The following is a 25,502-nucleotide window of genomic DNA, read 5'->3' on the forward strand; positions in this document are numbered from 1 at the left end:
TATTTTGCCTTTGGGACTCGGCGGATTGTGTCTGTTGGGAGTTAGCTTGGTGAGGATCCTTCTGGTGTGGACCTAGTTCTGCCATGCTCGACCGTTGTGCTAGCTGATGCCTTAATTCTTCCCACAGACGGCGCCAATTGTAGTTGCAAGATTTTCCTGACCCAAACCCTTTTGTTTAGGCCTTGGCCTAAGGCGCAACCCACAATAAATGTTTTGTAGAGGATGGGTCAAGGAACTTAGCCTCAGCGAGCTTGCTCGGTCTAATACATGGACAATATTGTTGCAGGGACAAGAACACAAAGATGGATATTTAACAGCAGATTCTATTTCTTCAGTTAGAATACCTTTCTTTTTTCTTTCGTCCCCCTCTTTGAGGGACTCCACTACATTATATAGCTCTCTCATTCTCATTTGAACCTTACACTTGTTGATCATCTAAGCCTCTACTTGAGCACCTGTCCCATCAGGCGCCCCTATCACTCCCTTGTGAGTTGCAGTGATCAAGGTAGTACTGTTCAAGGGTCTTTTCCTCATTAATGCGGCCAAGAGGGTGGTTGTGGCACATTTAATGTGGTGGTGGCAGCTTTCCATGAGATATTTTGGGTTTTATTCTTTTTATATGCTGGGAGGATGAACTGCAATGGTTGGGGCGAGCTCTTCGTCCGGACTTCGCAATGTCCGAGGAGGAGTTACTCCTCGGACAGGTTCCTTTTACCGCAATTGGGCTTGGATAATGTTTTATCTGTGACTTCTTCGCGGACAGGATGCTTTTCGGATGGGCCTGTAGTTTAGACTAGCCCATTATTTTGGGCCGGGCCCCACACATAATATTTCTCTTTCTCTATTTTTTCTTATTTTTCATTTGATATAAAAATATTATTTTATTTATTGACTAATATTTGAGCTTAATTAATACTATTATAATAAAAATAAAAATAAAACTTTATTGGTTAAAATTTGTGGACCATAAGTGAACGCCTTACATGCTTATACTATAGATTCGGTTCTAATAAACTGCATACATATGAAAGAATAATTAAATACTCAAAGAGATTAATACCCTTGTTTATCAAAATAATTTGTAACTATCTAATTAAAAAAAATGGTTATAGAAATTAAAGTTGAGTTTTCTTATTTCAAACTGTTTGTCTGGGAAGAGCCCATGACCTGATGACACTTAGACCCGGACCCAACAGATGCTAATTACCGAGCGCAACTGAGTCTCAGACACTTTTTAAATTTTAACTCTATTTTTATTTGGAATCTACATTTTTTTATGGAGAGATATTCGGAATCTACTTCATTATTATGCATACAATCAGAAATTTAGAATCAGTCCCAAAAAACAAAAACCATGTCTAGTTTACTAAGCACTCCTCCACGTCACCGATTCATAAGTTTAGTTTAGGCTTTGAAAAAAATGAAATGGCGCGCTCATTTTTAGGAAGCTAATTTCTATGTTTCTTTGTTTCCTATGAAACCTTTTCATAGAGCAAATGCGCTTCAAACCTTCGCTTCTTTAGGAGCCTCTCAATCTCCAAAGCTACCTCTCAATGATGTCCATCGTTTTATCGATGCCCGTATCATCAAAACGGGCTTCAATCCACAAACATGCCGTTTTAACTTCCGGGTCAACGATTTTCTCCAAAGAGGTGAATTGTCCCACGCACGTCAACTGTTTGATCAAATGCCTCAGAAGAATACAATCTCGACGAACATGATGATTTCCGGTTATGTGAAATCGGGCAATCTTTCTTATGCTAGAGAGTTGTTTGACGCCATGGTTGAACGTACAGCAGTGACTTGGACAATCTTGATAGGTGGGTATTCGCAATCTAATCAATTTCGAGAAGCTTTTAAGCTTTTTGCGGCGATGTGTAGGTGGGGGACCGAACCGGATTATATAACTTTTGCGACTCTCTTATCTGGATGCAGTGACTCAGAGACCGCGAATGAAGTTGTTCAAGTCCATGCCCATATTGTTAAATTGGGATTTGATTCGACTCTCATGGTTTGCAATTCCTTGGTTGATGCTTACTGCAAAATACGTTGCCTAGATTTAGCTTGTCAGCTTTTTCAGGAAATGCCTGAAAGAGATTGCGTCACTTTGAATGCGATGATAACAGGGTTCTCAAGAGATGGGATGAATGAAGACGCAATAAAGCTTTTTATGCATATGCAGCGTTTTGGTTTCAAGCCTTCAGAGTTTACTTTTGCCGCGGTTCTATGTGCTGGGATTGGATTAGATGACATAGTATTTGGGCAGCAAATTCACTCTTTTGTGCTGAAGACCAACTTTGTTTGGAATGTGTTTGTGGGGAATGCTTTGCTCGATTTCTACTCAAAGCACAGTCGTGTGCTTGAAGCAAGGAAATTTTTTGATGAGATGCCAGAGTTGGATGGCGTATCATACAATGTAATCATCTCGGGTTACGCATGGGATGGGCAAATCAAAGAGTCTCTTGATCTTTTCCGGGAATTACAGTATACCAGATTTGATCGCAGGCAATTCCCTCTTGCAACCTTGTTGAGCATTGCAGCCAATACATTGGACTTGGAAATGGGTCGACAAATTCATTCCCAAGCTATTGTGTCAACAGCTGATTCAGAAGTTCTGGTTGGAAATTCTTTGGTTGACGTGTATGCCAAATGTGGCAGATTTGAGGAAGCGAAAAAGATATTTGCAAATTTAGCCCACAAAAGCACAGTTCCATGGACTGCGATGATCTCAGGTTATGTTCAGAAGGGACTCCATGAAGAAAGCCTAAAACTGTTCAATGAGATGCGTAGAACCAATGTAAGTGCTGACCAGGCAACTTTTGCTAGCATCTTGAGGGCTTCTGCAAATTTAGCCTCCCTCTCACTAGGGAAACAGTTACATTCATTTGTAATCAGATCAGGATTTATGTCAAATGTATTTTCTGGAAGTGCACTCGTAGATATGTATGCAAAATGTGGGTCATTAAAAGATGCACTTCAAAGTTTTCAAGAAATGCCTGAAAGGAACCCAGTCTCTTGGAATGCCCTAATCTCAGCTTATGCACAGAATGGAGATGGTGCAGGCACTCTTATGTCTTTTGAACAAATGGTCCAGTCAGGTTTTCAACCAGATTCAGTTAGCTTTCTTAGTGTCTTAACTGCTTGCAGCCATTGTGGGCACATTGACAAAGCATTGCAATACTTCAACTCCATGACTCAAGTTTATAAACTTGTTCCCAAAAAAGAACACTATGCGTCATTGGTTGATGTGTTGTGTCGGAGTGGACGGTTTGATGAAGCAAAGAAGTTGATGGCTCAAATGCCATTTGAACCTGATGAGATTATGTGGTCATCAGTTCTAAATTCATGTAGAATTCATAAAAATCAAGAATTGGCTAAGAAAGCAGCAGACCAACTTTTCAGTATGGAAGAGCTTAGGGATGCTGCTCCTTATGTCAATATGTCCAATATTTATGCAGCAGTAGGCCAGTGGGACAATGTTGGGAAGGTAAAGAAGGCAATGAGGGATAGAGGACTTAAAAAGGTCCCTGCTTATAGCTGGGTTGAAATTGAACATAAGAATCATGTCTTCTCAGCAAATGACAAATCCCACCCGCAAATGGGGGATATCATGAGAAAGATTGATATGCTGGTGAAGCAAATGGAAAAGGAAGGATACAAGCCAGACACAGGTTGTGCCCTTCACAATGTAGACGAGGAGATCAAAGCTGAGTCTCTTAAATATCACAGTGAACGCTTAGCAATTGCATATGCTCTGATCAGTACACCAGAAGGGTCACCTATACTTGTGATGAAGAATCTAAGAGCTTGCACAGACTGCCATGCTGCAATCAAGGTGATCTCAAGGATTGTCTCAAGGGAAATCACAGTCAGGGATTCAAGCAGATTCCATCATTTTAGAGATGGTTTTTGCTCTTGTGGGGACTATTGGTGACCTTTATAAACCCCAAATGGGTGGATTATAATGTGTCTTAATTTCTGTTGCAGTTAAGATTTGATTCCCTCTTTTTTCCTCGAATTGATTTCCAAGATAGAGCTAAGCGACTAAATGACAAGAGTCTTGAGATTGTTTGATGGGGTTCAAGGCCCTTGGTTCATCTTCACAGGTTAGGGAGGGACATGATGTCTATATTCTTAGACCCTTTCAAAGTTTTTGACTTGAGAATTTACTACTTGTTTTCTGTGTTCTACTTCAATGATATTTCATGTACTCTTTTGACTCCTGTTGCAAACTTCATATGCAAATATTCACAGGGATATTCGCTAGGCATTATGACCCTCCTGATGGTTTCACATTTGAGATTAATGATGTTTCCCCTCCTATTCAGTTACAGCATTTGGGATATGCCATTGCGCTCAATTTTGGCCTGTATTATATCAGCCTTAAAACTTATTAGGATTGATAAAATATGCAGGATATAATCTTAAAAGCTGTGCCAGAATTTTCATTTTATATATCCCATTTCTTTACACATAATTATTCAGGTTTGGCCATAAGAGTTTAACATTAATCAAACTTGCTATGGTCCTGCTAAATGGGTTAATAGTTCCATAATACGGGTCATTCTAAAATAAGTTTTAGTTCATACATATGTCTTCCTTCTTCTTCTTCTCTCTCTCTGTCTCTCTCTTTAATGTTGAATTTTTTGTTGTGTCAGTAATTCTGCCTCGTCGTTTCACAGCCTTCTTTTATTTTCTGAAACTTTTTTTTGTTCTAATTGGCTTTCCAGGATGGGCGTGTCAATGCTCTATACTCTACCCCATCCATATATACTGATGCAAAGTTGCTACATATGAATCCTAGCCAATCAAGACTGATGACTTTTTCCTGTAAGATTAACGTTTGGATGTTATATAACCCGTTTCTTTTTGTTTTCCACTTCAAACTTTTCTTAAAGTTTGAAGCATGCACCATGCCAGTTATGCAGATAGTGGAAATGCATACTGGACAGGATACTGAGTGGCTATTATTTGGTATCATTTATTTGATTGTGTCAGTTTGTATGATGGATTTAATTGGGACAGTCTAATGACAGTTTTGGAGTTTGAGATTTATTTATCTCTAATGAATAATTGGCCGCAAGGAAACTAGAGTTTTTCAAAGGAAGGAATAGTTCTGAGCCCAATACAGAATCACTGGCAGATACTTTAGCAATTGCTCAACATCATGATGGAGTTACTGGTACAGAAAACCTACATGTGGCTAATGATTATGCAAAACGTTTGTCAATAGGGTACACAAAGGTGTGAGTTTGGCTTATCAATTCAACCATATGATTTTTCTCAAAGTTTCTCTCTCTCTCTCTATCTCTTCCAAGTGTCATCCATTTCTTCAAAATTTATGTGTAGGCTAAGGAATTATTTGCATCTTCACTTTCTTGCTTGGCTTAGTCTATGTCAAATACTGGATGTGGGAAGTTTCAACCAGTAAAGTATTATGAGCTTCAACTACTGAGCTATTTTAATTCATTGCTTAAAGGTCTCATTTTATTGTGGCATTCGAATGGCTCTAATGATGGATCTTTTTTTTTTTGATAGATAATAAGAGTTTTATTGATGAAAAAGAACAATGTGTTTACGATTGTAAACACACTGCCCTTGAAACAAATACAGTCAAATCATAAGGAAAGACTAATAGAGTTACGGAAATCAGACAAGGCACTACAATGCGTAAGCCCCCAAATACGAGACCACTCAAACAAAGTCCTAACAAGCAAGGTCTTCAACTTATCTATAGAACTCTCAACGTCCTCAAAAGTTCGGGTATTGCGTTCCTTCCATACTAACCACATAAGGCAAGCTGGTACCAAATTCCAAACCTTTGAAGAGTAAGTTCCCAACCAATTCCTCCAAGCAAAAAGAAGAGAAACAATAGTGTCCGGCATCACCCACTGAACCCCAAACATACTAAGGACCTCACTCCACAAAGCAGATGCAAACTTACAATGGATCAAAAGGTGATCCACAGTCTCCTCATCACACCTACATAAACAACACCAGTTGACAAGGGGCAAGGTCTTCTTAACCAGATTATCAATAGTAAGAATCCCACCCCTAGCAGCAGTCCATAAAAAGAAAGAGACCCTTTTAGGTACCTTTACACACCAAATGCTCTGCCAAGGGAAAGAAACAGAAGGGGCTTTCAATAAAGCAATATAAAAGGATCGCACATCAAAAACACCATTACGATTCAATTGCCAGATCAAAATGTCCTCCCCCTCCCCACTAGGAATCTTGGCAGAAACATGCCCATAGAAAGAATAAAACCTCCTCAACTCCCCTTCATTAAAATTACGACGGAAACAGAAGTTCCAACTCCTACCTCCCCCGTCTGGTGCAAAGATTAACATGTCAGAAATCAGAGCTTCCTTAACCACAGCACATGCAAACAATTCCGGGTATAATTCCTTCAAAGGAGTAGGACCGCTCCAAGGGTCGTGCCAAAACCGAATACGATTGCCCTCTCCTGCTTCATACACCACATGACTAAAAAAATTGCCTGCACCTTTCCTGATATTCTTCCATAACCCACAACCATGAGTCCCTCTCACAAGTCTAGTGCACCAACCTCCATTATCCTCTCCATATTTGGTGGCTATTACCTGACGCCATAAATGAGTAACTTCCTTCCCAAATCGCCAAAGCCATTTCCCAAGTAGAGCTTGATTGAAAAGCCCAATCTTCCGAATCCCCAAACCCCCTATCTCCACCGGCCAAACAACCTTATCCCAAGCAACAAGCGGATATCTGAAAACATCATCAGAACTCCCCCACAGGAAATTCCTCTGAATCCTCTCCAATCTATTTGCTATGTGTTGCGGAATTGTAAACAGCGATAGATAATAAGTTGGGAGACTCGACAAAGTACTCTTCAATAAAGTAAGCCTACCTCCTTTTGACAAATACAACCTCTTCCAACCAGCAAGCTTTTTCTCCACCCTCTCTAAAATAGGATTCCAGATCGAAGCATCCTTAAAATGAGCCCCAAGAGGCATTCCCAAATAAGACATAGGCAGATGCCCAACCTTACAACATAGAATGCGAGCCAAAGCACCCAAATTTCCAACCTCACCAACTGGCACAACTTCACTCTTGCCAACATTTACTTTTAAGCCTGTAATAGCTTCAAAAAAGATCAACACCATCCTTATATATAATAATTGTTCCCTTGACGCGTCACAGAAAATAATAGTATCATCAGCAAACAATAGATGAGAGATATGCAAACCTCCTCTTGCATTGGGGCTTGCCTGAAACCCCCTAAGAAAGTCACCCTCTTCTATCCTCCTCAATAACCTGCTCAACACTTCCATCACCAACAAGAACAAAAGAGGAGATAAAGGATCTCCTTGACGAAGACCACGAGAGCTACCAAAAAAGCCAGCCGGGGACCCATTAATAAGCACTGAGAAACGAACTGAAGTGATACAAGCCTTCAACCACCTCCCCCATTTCTCCCCAAAACCCATCCTCTCCATTATGTAAAACAAAGCATTCCAATTTACATGATCATAAGCCTTCTCTATATCCAACTTAATGATCACACCCGGAACACCACTCTTCAATCTACTATCCAAACATTCATTTGCTATAAGAACAGAATCCAGAATCTGTCTTCCCCCTACAAATGCATTCTGGGAGTTGGAAATAAGTTTGTCCAAAACTCTTCGAAGCCTAGACGCCAAAACTTTAGACAGAAGTTTGTACAAACTTCCCACAAGGCTAATGGGCCGAAAATCTTTAATATTGACAGCTTTAAACTTCTTAGGTATCAAACAAAGAAAAGTAGCATTCAAAGATTTTTCAAAGTTGCATTGGCTATGAAAGTCTGCAAAAAAAGCCATAACATCCTCTTCTATCACACCCCAACACTTTTGGAAGAAAGCTATGGTAAAGCCATCAGGACCAGGAGCCTTATCACCCTCGGCCTCCTGAAGAGCAGCAATGATCTCCTCCCTATCAAACTCCCTTTCAAGAGAAAGCCTATCAAACTCATTCAAGCTAGCAAAATCTAACCCATCAACAGTGGGTCTCCAATCCTCAGGTTCCTGATAAAGACTCTTATAAAACCCCACCACCTGATCCTGAATATCTGAGTCATCTTCATACATAATGCCATCAACCTCCACACCCCTCATGGTATTGGCTCGTCTATGTGAATTAGCAAGCCTGTGGAAAAACCTAGTGTTATTGTCATCTTCATACATTTTTAGTTCTCTTGTTAATATGGTACCTTTTGGCTGCAATCTATTATCCTTGCATTTTTTTTAATGACTAAGAGGCAGTAATGTTTAGAGGGGTATTTTATCTTTGTATTATTATGGGTTAATTCCAATTTGCCCCCCTAAACTATAGGGTCCAGTTCAACCTCCACGCTAACTCAAAAAATGAGCAATGTCCCTCTTGATTGATTGATAATGGGCAAAATGCCCTCTGCAGTTTGAAATATTCTGTTAAATTTAAAATTTTAAACTGAAAATTATTATTTTTGAAACTTATTGTTCTTTCATTTTTGGCTATGTTACATAATGCTAACTTCTTTAGGGCATAAATGCTTGTAACAACTAAAAAGACATTTAATGATTTAATTATTGACATTCTTGTCAAAGAATAGTTTTGCAGGAAACATTTTTAAAAATGTATTTATAAATAAATAAACTTTGAAAATCAATCTAAAAATGGTTTTGACATATGAATTGTGTTTGTACTCTTCTATCCTTTTATTATCCTCTTATTTTTCTTTTCTTTTTCTAGTGCCCACTTCTGAATATAAGTTATTGTCCTGGATCAGAAGTTGATCTGTCTCAAGGAAATAATTTGGCAAGGAAAATATTTTTTGATGCGGGAGATGCAAGAAAATTATTATTTAATATTATTTATGTTTGCAAGCCAATTGTATTTTTATGTTTTAGGTCCTATTAGTTTATTGGGCTTTTAGTATTTTAATTTAGAACTAAGGTTATTTTTGTAATAAGGCAATTAGGGTTTCCTAACCAATTAGAACTTAGAACTAGGGTTTAGTAATCCTTTATAAGCAACCTATTGTACTCCTTGAGGAGATAGTTGATATTTTGATGAATGAAAAAATGGCCGTTTGGTCTTTCTTTGGTCTGATGCTGACTCCAGGTCTACCCTAGGTGCTGACTCTAAGTCTATCCTAGGTGCTGACTCCTAGTGGTTTCCCCACTTGGTGCTGACTCCAAGCAAGACCTAGGTGTTGACTCCTAGGTCATATCCCTTTATTTTATTGTTGTTTCAATTTTATTCTGGTTGTCCTACGTCATTTTTCCTTGCAAAATTTTGATTGTTTCTATTCCAAAATTATGATTGTTTCTATTCCATTTACATAAATACCATTTTTTGGTGTCTTCTTATCTTTATAAGAAGTTGTGGTCTACAATTCTCTTGGATGGAAGAGGAATGATGTAATTCAAATTCCTGGGAGTACTTCCATTCTTGCAACAGTGTCTTGTGTTTTGAAATTCAAGGCCACATTATGGTTTTCATTTCTTTGAATGATCTAAATGTGTGGACTAGTCATGCAGTATGTATTGAAGAAGTTAGGCTACTTACATGTATTGGATCTTCATTCTAGTCGACAAGCCATTTGCTTACCTGCTCCTTCATACCAACAATTGGGATGTGCTAGATGAACATGTTCATTTTTTAGAGTCAGAAATTATACATTAAAGAACAATATGAGAAGTTAAATGATTTGTTATGTCGGTTGGTTACTACATGGAGAGAACCAGAAACATTTGCGTAGATTTGTTGAATGATGCAAAGCACAATAAACTTGTATTAGTTTAGGTAATATAGCAGTGTGATTAAAATGAAATTTTTAAGCCTGAGCATTGTATGTGTGAATGCCCACTTGTATGTGTATGAAACACTTTCAATGTGGACCAGGACCAATTGAATGTAAGGTTAGTAATTGATGACTTCTTCAATATCCTAAAATCGTGGAAGATGTAGAACTAAAAAATATGAATTGTCTCCCTCCCTTCTCTATCTCTCTCTGTGTCTCTCTCTGGGGAAGAATACTTTATTTTTAAAGGTAAAATGAGAGGCCTCTTTAAGAGTATTCCTTGACGACAGTAGTTCTTTGGGGTGCATGTGTGTGTGAATGCATCCCATGTATTTTTTGATAGGTCTGGAAGTATTTATACTTTGGCAATCCCATTGTTTCATCATTATCAAACATGTTCCAGTGTAATTAGATTGGCATAACTGTTATTCCTATTGACAAGATTTGACTCTCTTTAGGTTATCAATGAAAATGTTACTGTTCATGACTTTTATTGCAACTCCTTCCTGCCAGTGCCTGTGGACAAGGAACTACTATTTTAGGGCGTGCTTAGGTCAAAGTCCAACCGAGACACCCAAGTATTTGCTTGCATTTTCAGTGCCTGTATGTACCACCACTTGGTTTCAGCACATACACTATTTCAAGTGCCAAAAAGCCAGGTCTGCTCTTATTATTGCAATAGATATACATTTTTTATTATTTTTAACGAAGTGGAAAAACGTGAAATTCATTCTTCAAGGTAGCAATATAAGTTTTTGAATTTTTTTACCTTTCAGTTGTAGGTACGGGTTCAACCAGATCATCTGTACACAGGTTTCAGAGTAGTAAAAAAATACTGTTGAAGTTGGTCAAGGAAACTTAAAGCTTACTATTTCCACCACTCAAGGAAAGATGATAAATTTTGTTAATAGCAGAAGCTTGGTATGTAATGCGCCCGAAAGTTCTATAGGCCCTTGTTACTTGAAATTTATGCTTACATTTTCTTTCTCCATGGATTTTTTTGAAAATTTTGTTTTCTTAACTATGATCAAAAGTGAAATTAATGTTTTTGTTGTTGCTGAATTTCATAATAGTTCATTTTGCTTACCCCTTCTGCCCTCCCCATCCCCAAAAGAAAATATATATGAAAAAATAAAAATAAAAATAAAATACAAAAAGAAGCCGGAAAATGAATGATTCTGTAGCTAATGCACTTAGTCATAACCTTTGAAGGTTGAGGAATCAGTTGAACAATCTTACAGTTATTACTCTGGATATAATGGAAGTGACAGATCCTCAGGTACACTTAAGTTCATCTTGTGTTACATATCTCTCTCAACCTCTCTTTTATATATGTTCTGAAATTGCATGACTTAAAAATTGAAGAGTTGTTGAATTATCCCTTTCCGAGTTATTTTTCAGATTTTTGGGGCATATGTCTTCCGTCCAATGGCAAATTTCCCATAAAGCATGAAGAACAGGTGTTTGATGCCTTTTGATATTTATTCTCTATGGAGAACTAGTTATCATGGTAATCTCAATTTGAACTGTTTAAAGTTTCAGGTTGCTTTGACTGTTCTACACGGACCGATAGTAGAGGAAGTACATCAACAAATCAATCTGTGGATATATCAGGTGCCTTGCTTGTCATGATTGCTGTCTATGCATTATGTTTTTCCTCATAAACCTTTTTCCTTTGTTTTAGCACCGTGAACATTATTATTGCATGCTGAAGATAATGCAAATATATATTTTTTAATTAACAAGGAGCAGTCACTTCTAAATTTCAAGTAAAGCATTTGAATTAAAAGTTAAATTTCTTGTACATATGCACAGTTTCAGAGATAAGGAAAGAAATGCTAATTTGGGAGCAACTAGTTATGAGTGCTTTTGTAACTTCAGGGAATCTGCTGTTGTAGTTATATGCGTTTAGAAGCTTAGATATTACATAATAATAAATTTTTGGCACTCAGCTCCTCTTTGTTTTACGAAATTTTCATTTAAATATATAAACCATGATCAGGTAATGCAGATCATCCAAATGCCTATTGGACTGGTTACTTTACAAGTAGGCCAGCGTTTAAAGGTTATTTCAGGATGATGAGTGGTTATTATCTGGTAAGCTCTTGGTCCTTTCTTCCTTCTTCTATTATGTCCTGTCAGGCTATCTTGGCATGCTTTAAACATTTAAATCCTTTTGTGTTCTACGATTAGGCAGCAAGGCAATTGGAGTTCTTCAAAGGCAGGAAGAATTCTGGGGCCAAACACTGATGCACTAGCCAATGCTCTGGCAATTTCTCAACATCATGATGCAGTTTGTGGTACAGAAAGAGAGCATGTTGCTGCTGATTATGCAAAATGATTGTCGATGGGCTATGCAGAGGTGCAACTTAGTTTGATATCCAACCATAACTTATGATTGTTGACATTGTAAAGTTTTATGTGAATGTCTAAATACTGTCAAGTTGTACTTCTTTGGCTAAGAAGGTGGTTTCCTCTTCGCTTGGTTTCTTGGCAGACTTGAGATCAAGTACTAGACAAGGGAATCCAGTAACAAATTTTCAGCAGGCCGTATACAATATCGACCGTTTTCTTTATTTAGTTTATATTTTGTATAGCATGTACTCTCTGCTTTATGTTACAGAAGAAGAATCGTGCTATAAATTATTCTTTCTAGTATTGTGGAAAGTAATTTGATAACAAACTACATATGACTAATATGATTATTAGTTCACGTTACACGTCATCTTTTGTATCTGCTGCAACATGAACTCTGGTTTGTTTCATGCACAAATTTTGGTGAACTGCACTTTATACTAAAATTATAGCCTGTTGGAAGATCTCAAGATGACGACTTATCTAACAATAGACTATCCAAGATCTGAAGTTTAGGTGTTTTTGTTTGTCCCTTATCACGTGTAAGAGTACCACCTTGTCTTCTAAGAACTTATTCATGAAAGGTATAAAAATCATTGAAATATTATTCTGCTTAGCGTTCGTGAGAGAATATGGTGATGGCTACAAAGAACTACATGTGCTCACACTTTTCCTGACCATTTTGTAGCTCATATGAACTCTGTAATAAATTCTTAATTTTTAAATAATAATAGAGTTAAATGTTCTGCTGACTTCTGCCTCATGGAAATTTTGTGTCCTCTTCTTAATATAAGTTACCGTCCTCTTAAAGGTCGTCATGTTACATTAAACTTTTTTACTTTACCACTCATTAGAAATTAAAACTCAATCTTGCCTATTGATATATTAATTATTTGTCTTGTATTCTCAATTCCTCTGCAGGTTGTTGTTGTTTATAATCCCTTAGGATGGAAGAGGGAGGAAGTAATACGAATTCCTGTGAGTGCTTCTATTCTTAGTCTTTCGTGCGTGATTGAATTTATTCCTTTGAATATTTTTCACCAATGCTTCATAGCCAACACTTTTTATCATGCTCCAAAATTAAATTTATTATCATATTGCTTTTATTTTTCTTCATCCCTTATTTATCTAATGGTAATTATCTACATGTAAGCTGCTTTTCATCATTGTTTATTCATTATGATCTTTGGGCCTTTCTGATACAACTCCCTGCCACTTAGAGCACCTTGAATAGCATTGCTTTTAATGATTCTGCATAGCTTATGCTGTGACCTTGTAATATTTTGCAAATTACATAAAACAAACCATTTATTCAGTACAATTAACATTATTGGGCTTACAGGCTGTGTAATCTTAACCATTCAGAATGTGATATTGGCTGCGAGATCCTTAAAATTTAATGATGTCTAAGATGCTTGATGTTGATACACTGGCCAAGTCAGGCGAGTGTATCAATGTCAATGGTGGATTACAAATAAAGATTACACAGTCTGTGACCAACATGAGTGTAAATCGTTTCTGCCTTTCTGGAATAGTTCTTCCCAGCCATTATCGTTAGCTATGTTGGTGTTGGTAGTGTTTCTGTATAAGTGTGGGTGTGGGGGTGGAGGTGGGGTTGATACCATACCACATGTCTCTGCCAATAATGTTCAGACACGTGGATGGATCCAGCTGGTTCACTCAGCTGTCGAGTTGTCACTGGCAGCCATGAGTTAAAATAGCTCTGATCAAAACATTCAATTCATTTTCTGACGCTTATTACATGAAAAAAACAATACTCGCCCTATTTACTCACTTTGTTTAAAGTGCATTGGGACATTGTGCCTGTGGGATGTGAAAGTGAAAAATCTCTTTATTTATTGTTTTACTTTTGCTGATGGCAGCGCAGATGGCAGGGCGGAGCAAGAGTTGTTGTTTGAAAGGACTCAGGTAAAATTATCATATTGATTTATAATTTTAAAAAAATTAAAGACAATATACATATATACGTTTTCTTGCATTAAATTTTTATTTTTTTGAAGAAATCCAAAGTAAATCATAATTCATATATAAATAGAAATTAAACTGAAATGTCAATAAAAAAGAAGAAAATGAGTTTTGTATCTCTCAAGATTCGTTTAAATTTTAAATAAGAAAACTCTTTGTTAATAGCCAGAGGAGTTAATAAAATTGTGACTATTTGAGAGCATCATAAGGAAGAAGTAATAAATTGAAATTGTAGAGAGAGCACCGGTGATGAGAAGACTCTTTTTGGTGGCTATAAAGTATAATGGAATATCTTTTTGGCGTATATAAAATGTAACCGGACATCGTAAAGAGTTTTAGGAAATGACTAAATTTCTTAAGGACGGTAACTTAATTGTAGTACATTAAGTTTTTTACTTAAATTCAAATACTTGTATACATGACCAATAAAATAGATATAGTTTTATTATTTTTAAGAACAATTAAATTCAATATGGATGAGTATAATAAGGAAATATTATGTACTATATCTAAGTTTTATCTTTTAGAAAAAGTGAATGAATCTTCTAAAGGAAACTAAAACTAAAAATTATGACTATAACTTAATTGGAAAAAAGTTAGTTAAAGATATTAGATATGGTTGAAGTGTACAGTGGAGGAATATAAATAGACAAAAGGTGAAAAGTTGGAGTTGGTGTTTTTTTTTTTTTTTTGGGGGGGGGGGGGGGGTTGGGGGCGTGGAGAGCACTTGCAGTAGTGGTGCTAAAAAGTTATTTGGAGTTGCAGCAGTGGAGCTATAGCCAAAAAATTTGGCTTCTTAGCTACAGTTCACAGTTATCTTTAGCTGTGCACTGTAACTCAAAAGGTTAAAAAAAAAAAAAATTGTGTTCACATTGCTGGTTAGAATATTTGTGGGTTTTTTTTTTTGGTATAATGGGATGTATTATTTTATTGTAGTAGATATATTATTTTATTGTGATGTTTATATTATTTTATTGTATTGAAAACTAAAATAGAGTCACTACTACAGCATGTGAGTAGGTAAAATAGATAAAATAACTTTTTGTGATGCCAAATAGCTAAAAATATAGCTCCACTGTTGTGGATGCTCTTAAAAAATGGAGTTGATTCACCGTTTACCTAATATTATAGAGATTTTAAATAATTTTGTGGGGGCCATGGCCCCCAACCCTTAACATGGTTCTGCCCCTGGCCAATTGGACATATTTTTTTTTTTTTTGAGAATCAGATGAAAGGCCCAGTTGGACATAGAAGCGCTATACAATGCCGTTTCTGGCTATATTAGGGCCCGTTTGGTACATGTATTTAAATACATGTTTTCAATTTTTAAACAACATTACACGAATTTTCACACACTTTTTCATCTATATATATTTTTAAAAAAATTGAAAACTGTTGTTTAAATACATATACCAAATGGACCCTTAAAGTTCGAAATTATTATACAAAGAAAATGTTATTTTATTTTTGTAAAAATAGGGTTTGGTGAAGTGTGCGGTGCGCCTTGTTATTGGGAAATTTCTTATTTGACTTTTAAAATAGTGGAATATCAATATGCATGGATGTTGGGAATGGACTACTGTATAGAGCTTTAAGAAAGATTGTTTTTATAAAATTAATTATATTTGCCTGATGATAGGAGAAACATTATTTGATTGATTTTTTTATTTTTATTTTTTTGGTTGCTAAATATTAGATTGACAATTTGACGTTATTCAATTTAAAAAGGTTCACATTCTCAAATATTTTTTTTTAAAAAAAAGGTTCATTGCATTAGGCCGAAAACAAGGCCTTCTTTTATTGGTTCCTGGTTTTATGTTCAAGATTAATGGTATGGTGAAGAATAACACAACGGCCGACTATACGTGCAGCTCTTTGATTGGATACGTTTTCTGGATGTCTGAAAAGCCTGTTGCCTGTTGGGAAGGGAAAAAACAATTGAAAAGTAGACATGGCAAAACGGGTCAGAATTTTCTGACCCGACCCGAAAAATACCCAACCCGAACCAGATTTTTTTGACCCGAAACAAAAACGGGTTGACCCGTGACCCGACCCGTGTTTTGTGCAGGTCAACCCGACCCGACCCACGACCCGACCCGAACCCGAACCATTTTTTTATAACTTTTTTTTTTTTGGGTAAAAAAAATAGTGAAATTAAGACAATATTGGTTTAATTGTTTATTGTGAGCTTTAAGGAAACAATTGATACATTTACATAACTGCATGCAAATTAATTGAAAAATAAATGGTTGAGCATTCTGTAATGAGTAAAGATTTTTAGATATCAAATAGCAAAGTACATGCTAAGATAATCTGGTTACAGTAAAGTTAAAAATAGATTTAAAATTGTAGATATGTGTGAGACACATTCACAAGTGTGAAAATAGTAAAGCCAAAGTATCAAATTAGCATAAATTATGAATACTTAGATCTATTTTTTAACAATTTATGTTCAAAATAAACGGCTTTTCAAAATAAATTATGATATTTTCTAGAGTGTGTGCTGCTTAACAATGATATGATCTTCATAAAAGAGACTATGTATAAATAAGTAAGTAATCAAACTTTAATTTATATCTCAAATTGAAATAGTGTCAACCACAATTGATAATAGATTATAAAATTAATTTTTAAAATTGTAACTTTCTTATATGTTTTTATTCTTTATCAAATGAGTTATCCAATAAGTCATTTGTAATTTTTTTTTTTGGAATGTTGATATTGTGTAAAAATAAAACTTGTATATTTGTTTTACTTATCTTTGTGTTGTTTTGTTTTAGATAGCAATGTTAGGATTTGTATAATTTTAAAATTATTGAATAAATATTAATAAGTTTAACTGAGTTTATTCTTGATATAAGTAGTGAATTCAAAATAATGCATTTTATATCAAGTAATATGTTGCATAACTATCCAAATGGCAAATACATATTGTTTTCTTTATAAAGAAAATAAAAAATAAAAAAAATAAAAAATAAAAAATTTCATGTGAAAAATACGGGTCAACCCGACCCGACCCGCAACCCGATTGACCCAAACCCGATTTCAACCCGCTTAAAATGACCCGTTTTTAACCCGTGACCCGATTGACCCGACCCGAACCCGACCCGACCCGCCCGTTTTGCCATGTCTATTGAAAAGTGAAAAGTTAAAACCATGACACCGTACCATTAGACAGCCAGAAAACTCTGAAAACATCCATCCAGCTTTTACTAGTATTACTTTATAATTATTTTTTAGGTTTTAGTTAATAAAATTTTCTGTAGTCAAATAAAAAATCTCGAGTTTGATTTTTTGTTTATACTGAAAATTTAATTGATATTTTGATAGGATAATAAAAAGTAAATATATTTTTTTTAAATTTCTAATTTTTTTTTATTGAAATTACTTTGCAACTAAAAATAACTTTCAGTCTATTATAATCAGTATATATTTTCTTTTATCTTTACCCATTATCACTAAACGTTTGTTAAACAATAATTAATCCCATGGGCTCAAACCCATCAATTATTATTATTATTATTTTTTATTTTTTACGGTCATTCATTAGTGTTTTAAACCTGGAAAATGTCAGTGTTTAATATCATATTATAAAGATGTAATATTTCAAAAACTTTTACAAGTTGGGAAATTATTTAATGCATTTAACTTTTTTTTTAATACTAAGTATTTTTAATACACACATACGGAGAGAGGAGATAAGTGTTTTATTTATTTATTTAAAGAAACTTACAATAGTGTATATCCAAAAAGCCTAACTCTTAGATACATAGTATAGGTTTTAAACCTCTTTAACTTACACTCATTTTTCAATATGAGATTAACCCACTGTTTTTTCTTTTAAGAATACTAAGTATTTTTAACATATACACATAGGGAGAGGGGATAAAGTTTTTTTTTTTAAAAACTTATAGTTGATATATATCCAAAATGACCTAACTCTTGAATACACTTATTTTTGAATTACACCTTCCTTGTGCGTAAGAATCAGCCCCATTTATATAGGTATTAGACATAAAACCTAACTTTATGTGAGAGGGAGAGAAGTAGATATAAATTAATGGGTTGTGTTTTTTTTTTTTTTTTTTTTTTTTTTTGGAGAATTAATGGGTTGTGATAATGGGCATAGTAAGTTGTCCGTTAATATAACACTTTATATGAAAATTTTTGTAAACCATCTAATTTTATATCAATATTTTATCTACTTTATAGGATTTGAGGTCAACTTTTTATACAATTTATTTCTTTTTTTTTATTATCCATATTATTTTAATTTTTAAGTGCTTGTTAACCTTTGCCTCAAATAATACAGAGTTTTATCATTTGAACTATATAATACACTCATTACTAAAAGATTAAATTGAAGCTACCTTGATTTGGTTGTACTAATCAAAATATAGATTGATTACTTTTAACGTTTAGAGTGCTTGTGAATATAGCTTTTTACCGAAATCTTATTTGTTTATTTATTAAAAGCTTATTAAAATAAAATATAGTTATAACTAAAAGAATGAAATTTTAACAAATTATACAAGTAAATAATTTTAAATAAATAAATAAATCAAAACTGGACAGCTTAGTGAACCAGCTGGATTTATCCACGTGTCTGAACATTACTGGCTGTAGCGCATACTCCTTTAAAAGCAGAGACATGTCGTACTCACTGTGACACACGGTACACAGCTTTGGCCAGTCCGCGTGAAGCGTGAAACCAATCCGCGTGAAGCATGGATGTCCATTCACATTACCTAGTAAAGGAGACTGGAGGTTTTTTTCTCTCAGAACTCGTTTTAGGAATAATGCAGCATGCGCCCTTGCTATGTATCTCTACCCCAGTCAGAAACCAATCCACTCCGGCCACACATTTAAGCCCACACCAAAAGCAAAAGCAAAAGCAAATCCAAAGCCGAAACCATGGAAGATGGCTGGGAGCAGCTCTTTGACAAGAGCTTCACCAACAGAGACAGGAGCACTCTGAAAATGAAAGGTTACATTGACGAAAGGTTTCTAGCTGCTTTATAACCGAACACTCCAAACATCCTCAACGTCCCCCTCTTCCTCGCAGAGGGCAAACTCTATGGCGAAGACGGCCGGTTAGAAATAAAGGATACCACCGTTTGTTTAACCATCCGCGCAGCTTAGCGTATGATGTTCTCAAAACTCCACGTTCCACGATCGTGTGGTACCGTGTAGTTAACCGGACATTGCAGCTGAAAATCACACAGACTGTCACCCTAGACAGGGATGACAGTGTCGGTAATTCAGCAACGATGGTTATAACGCCGTTCAAAAGAATTACTGAAACAGACATAAAAGAGAAAAGAAAGTGCGTTTTAATGCCGGCCTGAACGAATTCTTGGGTCTTTGTCGTGATGGTGGTGAAGTTGCCTGAAAATGTTCGTTCAAGCCGGCATTAAAACGCACTTTTTTCTCTTTTATGTCTGTTTCGGTAATTCTTTTGAACGGCGTTATAACCATTGTTGCAGAATTACCGACACTGTCATCCCTGTCTGGGGTGACAGTCTGTGTGATTTTCAGCTGCAAAGTCCCGTCAACTACACGGTACCACACGATCGTGGAACGTGGAGTTTTGAGTACATCATACGCTAAGCTGCACAGGATGGTTAAACAAACGCTAAGCTGCACGGGATGGTTAAACAAACGGTGGGGTGTTTTCTCTTTTATGTCTGTTTGCTCACTCCTGGGGAGTGGATTATTACTGAATATAGTCATGTTGAAAAGGATATATACTCATTTTGACTGGAATGTCAGGCTCTCTTCACTCAGGCTCCGGGCCTTTTGCGATCCGGTCAGGATATATCACTTAGCGGCCATTGGTAGCCTCGCACTGCTTGTTTCGAGTTCGGACCACCACTCTCACGCTGGTATGTACATAATATTATGTTTTCAATTATTATTAATTTCTGCTTTATCTTAGTCTTTTTTTTTCTTTATTATTTGCCTGCAGAAGTTGGGGTTGCTGTTGCTGTTTCTCTGTTTGCAAGAATCTGTTGCTGTTTGGTAGAACTTTATTTAGGACCTGCAAATCTTTTATTTTATATGGGTTGTATGGAACTTAATACTTTTTATTATGTCATGTGTTTTATGTTTTCTTAATTATATGCATTTGGTGACCCATGTATATTGGGCTGATGATCGAGGAAGGAGCCTATTAAGTTCTGGGTTAAGGTTTCTTAAATTGTATGGAAAGTAAAGAGGAATATCTAGAAATGCTCTGCTTTCAAGTTTAGTATGAAGGGATTTTTTTTTTTTTTTTTTTTTTAAAATAAATTTCGGGGGTATGAAGGTTCACATTTTAGCTTGAGAACATACAAGGACCTAATTTTTTAGAAGCAATTAAAACTACCAAGTTTTGAAGAAGTGCTTTCTAAACACACTTCTTTTTCCTTTTGGGGGTGGAAAGGAAAATTACTTCACCAATAAGAATCAAGAAGTGATTTTGACTAATTTTATCTTCAATGGAATAGGGTTGAGTTCATTTATTTTCATATGGACCAGAAGAGCAGGTAAGTACGACATTAAACAATGGGAAAGTAGTGAAAATGTTCATTGATGATTTTCCGTCGCTGATTATTATTTGAATCGGTTTTTGAGTGCAAAACCACGTTGCACAAACTGATTGGATCCGATCAATTATTCAGATAATACAGAGAACGTCGGCTTATTTACACTAGACCCGCATCCACTAGACATGCAAGTATGCAACCTTACTATGGGTCTTTGACATGCATAAGAGCATTCTCATCATCACTCTCAAATGCTATAAATACTAAATTTTAGCATTAAAAGATAAAAAGGCATACTCCATCAATGGCATTAATTTTGCAATCCACTTTCCTCTCACATGCTTTCCTTTTCGCGTTTATCTCCTTTTTATTTTATTTTTATTTTCTTCGTTCTCCCTCAATCCAAGCCGTTCTTCCCTTCCCTCAACCCACGCCGCCAAACCCATCTCTGTTCTTTGTTCTCTCTTCATGAGTCATGGTCCGATTTGGTTGATTTGGTTTGTGGGTTTTTTTTGGCTATGGGTTGTGGTTTGGGGTTGAGAACGAGGTGGGTTTGAAGCAAAGTGAAAAGTCAAAGCCAATGATAGAGATCAACGGTCTAAAATTCACATACCCGGGAATCAATGGTCATCCTCTGCTGGGTTCCACTCCTTTAATCGAAGATTTCTCTCTCTCTTCACTTCGGTGATCGCTGCCTCCTTGTTGGATCCAATGGCACTAGTTTGTTCTATTGTTTCTTCTTTCATACTTTGTTTTTTTTCGTTAATACTACTCTTTGTTTGGTTTCCCAGAAAATGGAGGGATAGAAAAATCAAAATTGGAAATTGTGATATTAATGTATTGATTTTTGGGTTCAATTATAATGGGGTTCATTCAATTTTTGTTCTTTTTCACATTCAGAGTTTCTTTGAATCTCTGTTTACTTGCCAAGAAAATCGAGGAAAGGGGTGGTGGAGGAGGGGGTTCTTTGGTTGCTATAGATTTTTGTGTAGTTGTTTTATTATTATTTTAATGAGTAGTTTATATTATTTAAATGAAATGGTAAAAAATATAGAGGCTTTGATGTTTGATGTATCTTAAAGTGGAATGGTATAATAAATAAAGTAGGTTTTTTAAGTGTTAAATGCCAAAAAATTTAGAATTCTTGATGGGAATGCTCTAAGTGTAGAAATTGAGCTAATTAACTTGTTTATTGACACACCTGCGTAAAGAGTCATTGCACAAAAGTTAAGTCTTGGGGACTATTTATTATACAACTAAAATGGAACACGAGGGATAAATGGGGCAAGTTCTGCAACCAGTTTAGCAGGATCAACAAGTCCACCCCTCACAGCCTTGTGTTCTTCTACTTTCCAAACTAGTCTCTTCTTCTCCATTTCTGTTCTTTCTTGGTTGGCAGATAAGCTTGTCTCTTGTCACTTTACTGATCTGAAGCAGACATAACACAAGTATAACATTATTATGAGACAAAACTAGAAAAGATGCCTGGTTAGCGTAATGAGACGTCATTAGTCATTATAGAAAGATTTTTTTTCCTCTCCAATCTTGCATATACTTTGAACAAGCCAATCAAATTAACAAGATTAGTAGTTGAAGGAGCACTCGTCTAAACAAATGAAATACTACAGAGCACACACAAATGTCATTGAGAAAAATATATAAGAGAGTAGCTTGAAGGAGCACTCGTCTGAAAAGGAACTTGAAAAGGGATAATTTATTACTCTTTCAACTTTTAAGCCATTCACTTTCAAGTACATAAATGAAAGAGAGGATGAGAGAGATACGTAACACAAGATGAACTTAAGTGTACTTAAGGACCTTTACCATATCCATATCCGTTATATCCAGAGTAATAACTGTAAGACTGTTCAATTGTTTACTTCAAAGTTATGACAAAGTGCTTAAGCTACAAAATCATTCTTTCTGTTTTTTATTTTTCTTTTTGGGATGGGGAGGGCATAAGGGGTGAGAAAAATAAACCATTTAAGATGCAGCAACAACAAAAAGTAATTCACATTTAATCATAGTAAAAAAAACTAAATTTAAATAAATTTCTGGAGATGGAAAATTTAAGCATTAACTTCATGTTTCAAGTGATTATAAAACTACCAGCCATATTACATACAATTTACCAAGCTTCTTCTTGTACGCTTTAATTTATCTTGACCAACTTCGACATTATATTTTTACTACTCTCAAACCTGTGTACAGATTATCTGGCTGAACTAGCACCTACAAAGGGATGGTATAACAATTTAAAAACTTATATCAATACCTTGAAGATTGGATTTCATGTTTTTCCCACTTCACAAAAATATCTAAAAGGTATATGTATTGCAATAATAAGAGCAGACCTGGCATTTTAGCACTTGAAATGGTGTATGTAATGAAACCAAGTGGTGGTACCGACACTGAAAATACAAGCAAATACTTATTTGTCTGAGATGGACTTGGACCTGAATGCGCTCTAACATAGTATTAGTAGTTCCTTAAGTCAACATAGGCACTGGCAGGAGGAAGAAGTTGCGATTCAATTTCCTCTATAAAGTACATGGTATGAAATCACAATGGAACATGTTTGATACTTTGATAATGATGAAGCAATGGGATTGCCAAAAGATAAATACTTCCAGACCTACCAATAAATATTAAATACAATGGATGCATTCACACACACATGCACCCCAAAGAACTACTGTTGTCATGGAATAAAGAAGAATGATTATGTCAGAAAGAAGTAGCTTAATTCCCTTATAAATAAAAATACCGTAAGTTCAAAAAAAAAAAAAAATCAAAAAAGGAGTTTACCAATATTCTTTTTCAAGCAGCTAGTTCAAGCACAAACCCTCCTATTTAAAATCTTGAAGTCAACCACGATAATAAGCCACCGTGAAAAGATAGAACCTAAAAAGTTGTTGGAGCCTCTCATAGTAATGGCCTGTTTGGAAGTTAAAAAAAAGGAGGGGAGTAGAGTAGAGGGAGGGAAAGTAATCCAATAACCCTGTTTGGAAGTTTTTTAAAGGAGGAGGGGGAGAGATTTGGAGGGGTTTGAAGGGGTTTCAACTACCTCTAACCCCTCATTTTTAATTACCCCAAATTGGAGAGATTTGGAGGGAGAGTAGAATAGATAAATTATTAACTAAATAAATTTCCTAATTTATCCTTTCTAAATTAATAAAATTACAACAAATAATTTTTGTTTGTTTCTTGAGAAAATTTAAGATTAATGAAAAAATAAATTGTAATAAATAGTACTTCACAGTTCACACATTCTGTAGTGGTACATTCACACCAATAGTCGGCGTCGGAACTTTGCACAGAAACCGGCCGGTCGCGCCTCGGACTCACTGCCAGCGACATCTCGTTTGTATTCCGGCGAGGACCAGGCCTCGATCTGAAGCTCGAAGGTGGCGATGCATTTCTACCGTGACTAATGCGGCTTGCCAGAGACCTTGTTGGCTTCATTACGGCGATCGGAGAGTCGCCGTTCCGATCGTAAACGAAGTTCTGGTGGCCTATTTGGTTTTTAGCATTCTTCGAATGCAAAAGGCCTTTGAGTTGCAGAGCTTCAAGAACATGCTTCAAAGTCTCCAAATCTTTGGACAGTTCTTCAATCCCTCGCATCGATTCGACGACAAAAACGCACCATTTGTCGGCGTTGGAACTCTGCACAGAAACCGGCCGTTGATCGAGGGCACAAGACGGCGGCGTCGATACCGTGGCGGACGTGATGTTGGGACTTTCATTTGACCGGTTCGGGTTGTGCTTGCTTGACTTTTTTTTTTTTTTTTGGTTGGGGGTAAAGGTGGTTGCTTGACTTGCCTGAAGCTTCTTGAAAATTTTTCATAAATTAAAAAAAATTTATTTTTATTTTTATTATAATTTTTTTAGGTAATAAAAATTATTTTATAATAATTAATAGTAGTTTTATATTTTTATTAGTGATAAATTTTATTAGTTGTAAGTTCATTTTTAAATAGGGGTAAATTTGTCTATTTTAATTATTTCTTCTTTTCTCCTTTCTAATTTTTAAAATATCTTACCCCCTTTCCCCTTACTAATTTTAAAAACATCTAAACAAGGTGGAGGGGAACTATTCTACTCTACTCTCCTCCCCACCACTCTCCTCCCCTCTACTCCCCTCTACTCTCCTCCCTCCCTAAAATTCCAAACAGGCCATAAATGTCTTCAATCTGAAGAAAAATAAAGGAGGATATAGAGCTAAATTAAATGCCTTCAATCTAAAGAAGAATGAGAGATAGAAAGTGAGATAGAAACTAGTAGTGTACGTAAGTTTGTGGGTCTTAAAGTGTAGGATTTTTAATTTACATATTTATCCCCATTAGTTGAAAACTTGTAGGTGGGTATGATGAGGGTATTTTGGGCAATGTATTAGTGAGAGTTAGAGTTGCATTTTCACCGGATTGTCCTTTAATTTTGTCTTTACTTAAACATAGGAGTGTAGGGGTATTTTTAAACTAAAAAAATAAGGAATCTAAATAGAGAAAGCCCCTTAAATAGTATTATAGATATCTATAGTCTATGGAGTCTTGACTCTCTTCTTCACCTTTGGGCTACTCAAATTAGGCCAAACCTTCTCAAAAAAAAATTTAGGCCTAGCAATAATTTTTTTTTAGAGAGGCCTAGCAATACCTACTAGGCGCATTCTTATTAAAATAGAAATACTTTTAATTATTTGGAAAATCTAACATCTTTTTATTTATACTTTGTTTTTCATTATTAAAATCGTGTCTTCAAAACACTATTTTACAATGTTTTATTATGACTTAATGAAACCTACAAAGGTAATTTGTCCAAATTGAAAT

General features: G+C 35.6%; 1 protein-coding gene across 2 annotated transcripts; it reads left to right on the forward strand.

Annotated features, from left to right (window-relative positions):
- Positions 1-1,175: 1,175 nt before the first annotated feature.
- LOC115976362 (putative pentatricopeptide repeat-containing protein At2g01510) lies at positions 1,176-21,051 on the forward strand. 2 transcript variants are annotated; one of them, XM_031097593.1, is made up of 13 exons: positions 1,176-4,106; positions 4,731-4,830; positions 10,322-10,467; positions 10,585-10,729; positions 11,021-11,087; positions 11,210-11,268; positions 11,351-11,422; positions 11,811-11,905; positions 12,002-12,170; positions 13,085-13,141; positions 14,047-14,092; positions 18,833-20,034; positions 20,118-21,051. In XM_031097593.1, exon 1 carries the CDS (start codon positions 1,475-1,477, stop codon positions 3,932-3,934), a length of 2,460 nt encoding a protein of 819 aa, XP_030953453.1. In that variant the 5' UTR covers positions 1,176-1,474; the 3' UTR covers positions 3,935-4,106; positions 4,731-4,830; positions 10,322-10,467; positions 10,585-10,729; positions 11,021-11,087; positions 11,210-11,268; positions 11,351-11,422; positions 11,811-11,905; positions 12,002-12,170; positions 13,085-13,141; positions 14,047-14,092; positions 18,833-20,034; positions 20,118-21,051. The 2 variants fall into 2 exon arrangements, with proteins under 2 accessions (XP_030953453.1, XP_030953452.1); XM_031097592.1 differs by lacking the exons at positions 10,322-10,467; positions 10,585-10,729; positions 11,021-11,087; ... (6 more) ...; positions 18,833-20,034; positions 20,118-21,051 and having other exon boundaries at positions 4,731-5,099.
- The last annotated feature ends 4,451 nt before the right edge of the window (positions 21,052-25,502 follow it).

Source organism: Quercus lobata, chromosome 2 (assembly GCF_001633185.2).
Source record: "Quercus lobata isolate SW786 chromosome 2, ValleyOak3.0 Primary Assembly, whole genome shotgun sequence".
Taxonomy (NCBI): Eukaryota; Viridiplantae; Streptophyta; class Magnoliopsida; order Fagales; family Fagaceae; genus Quercus; species Quercus lobata.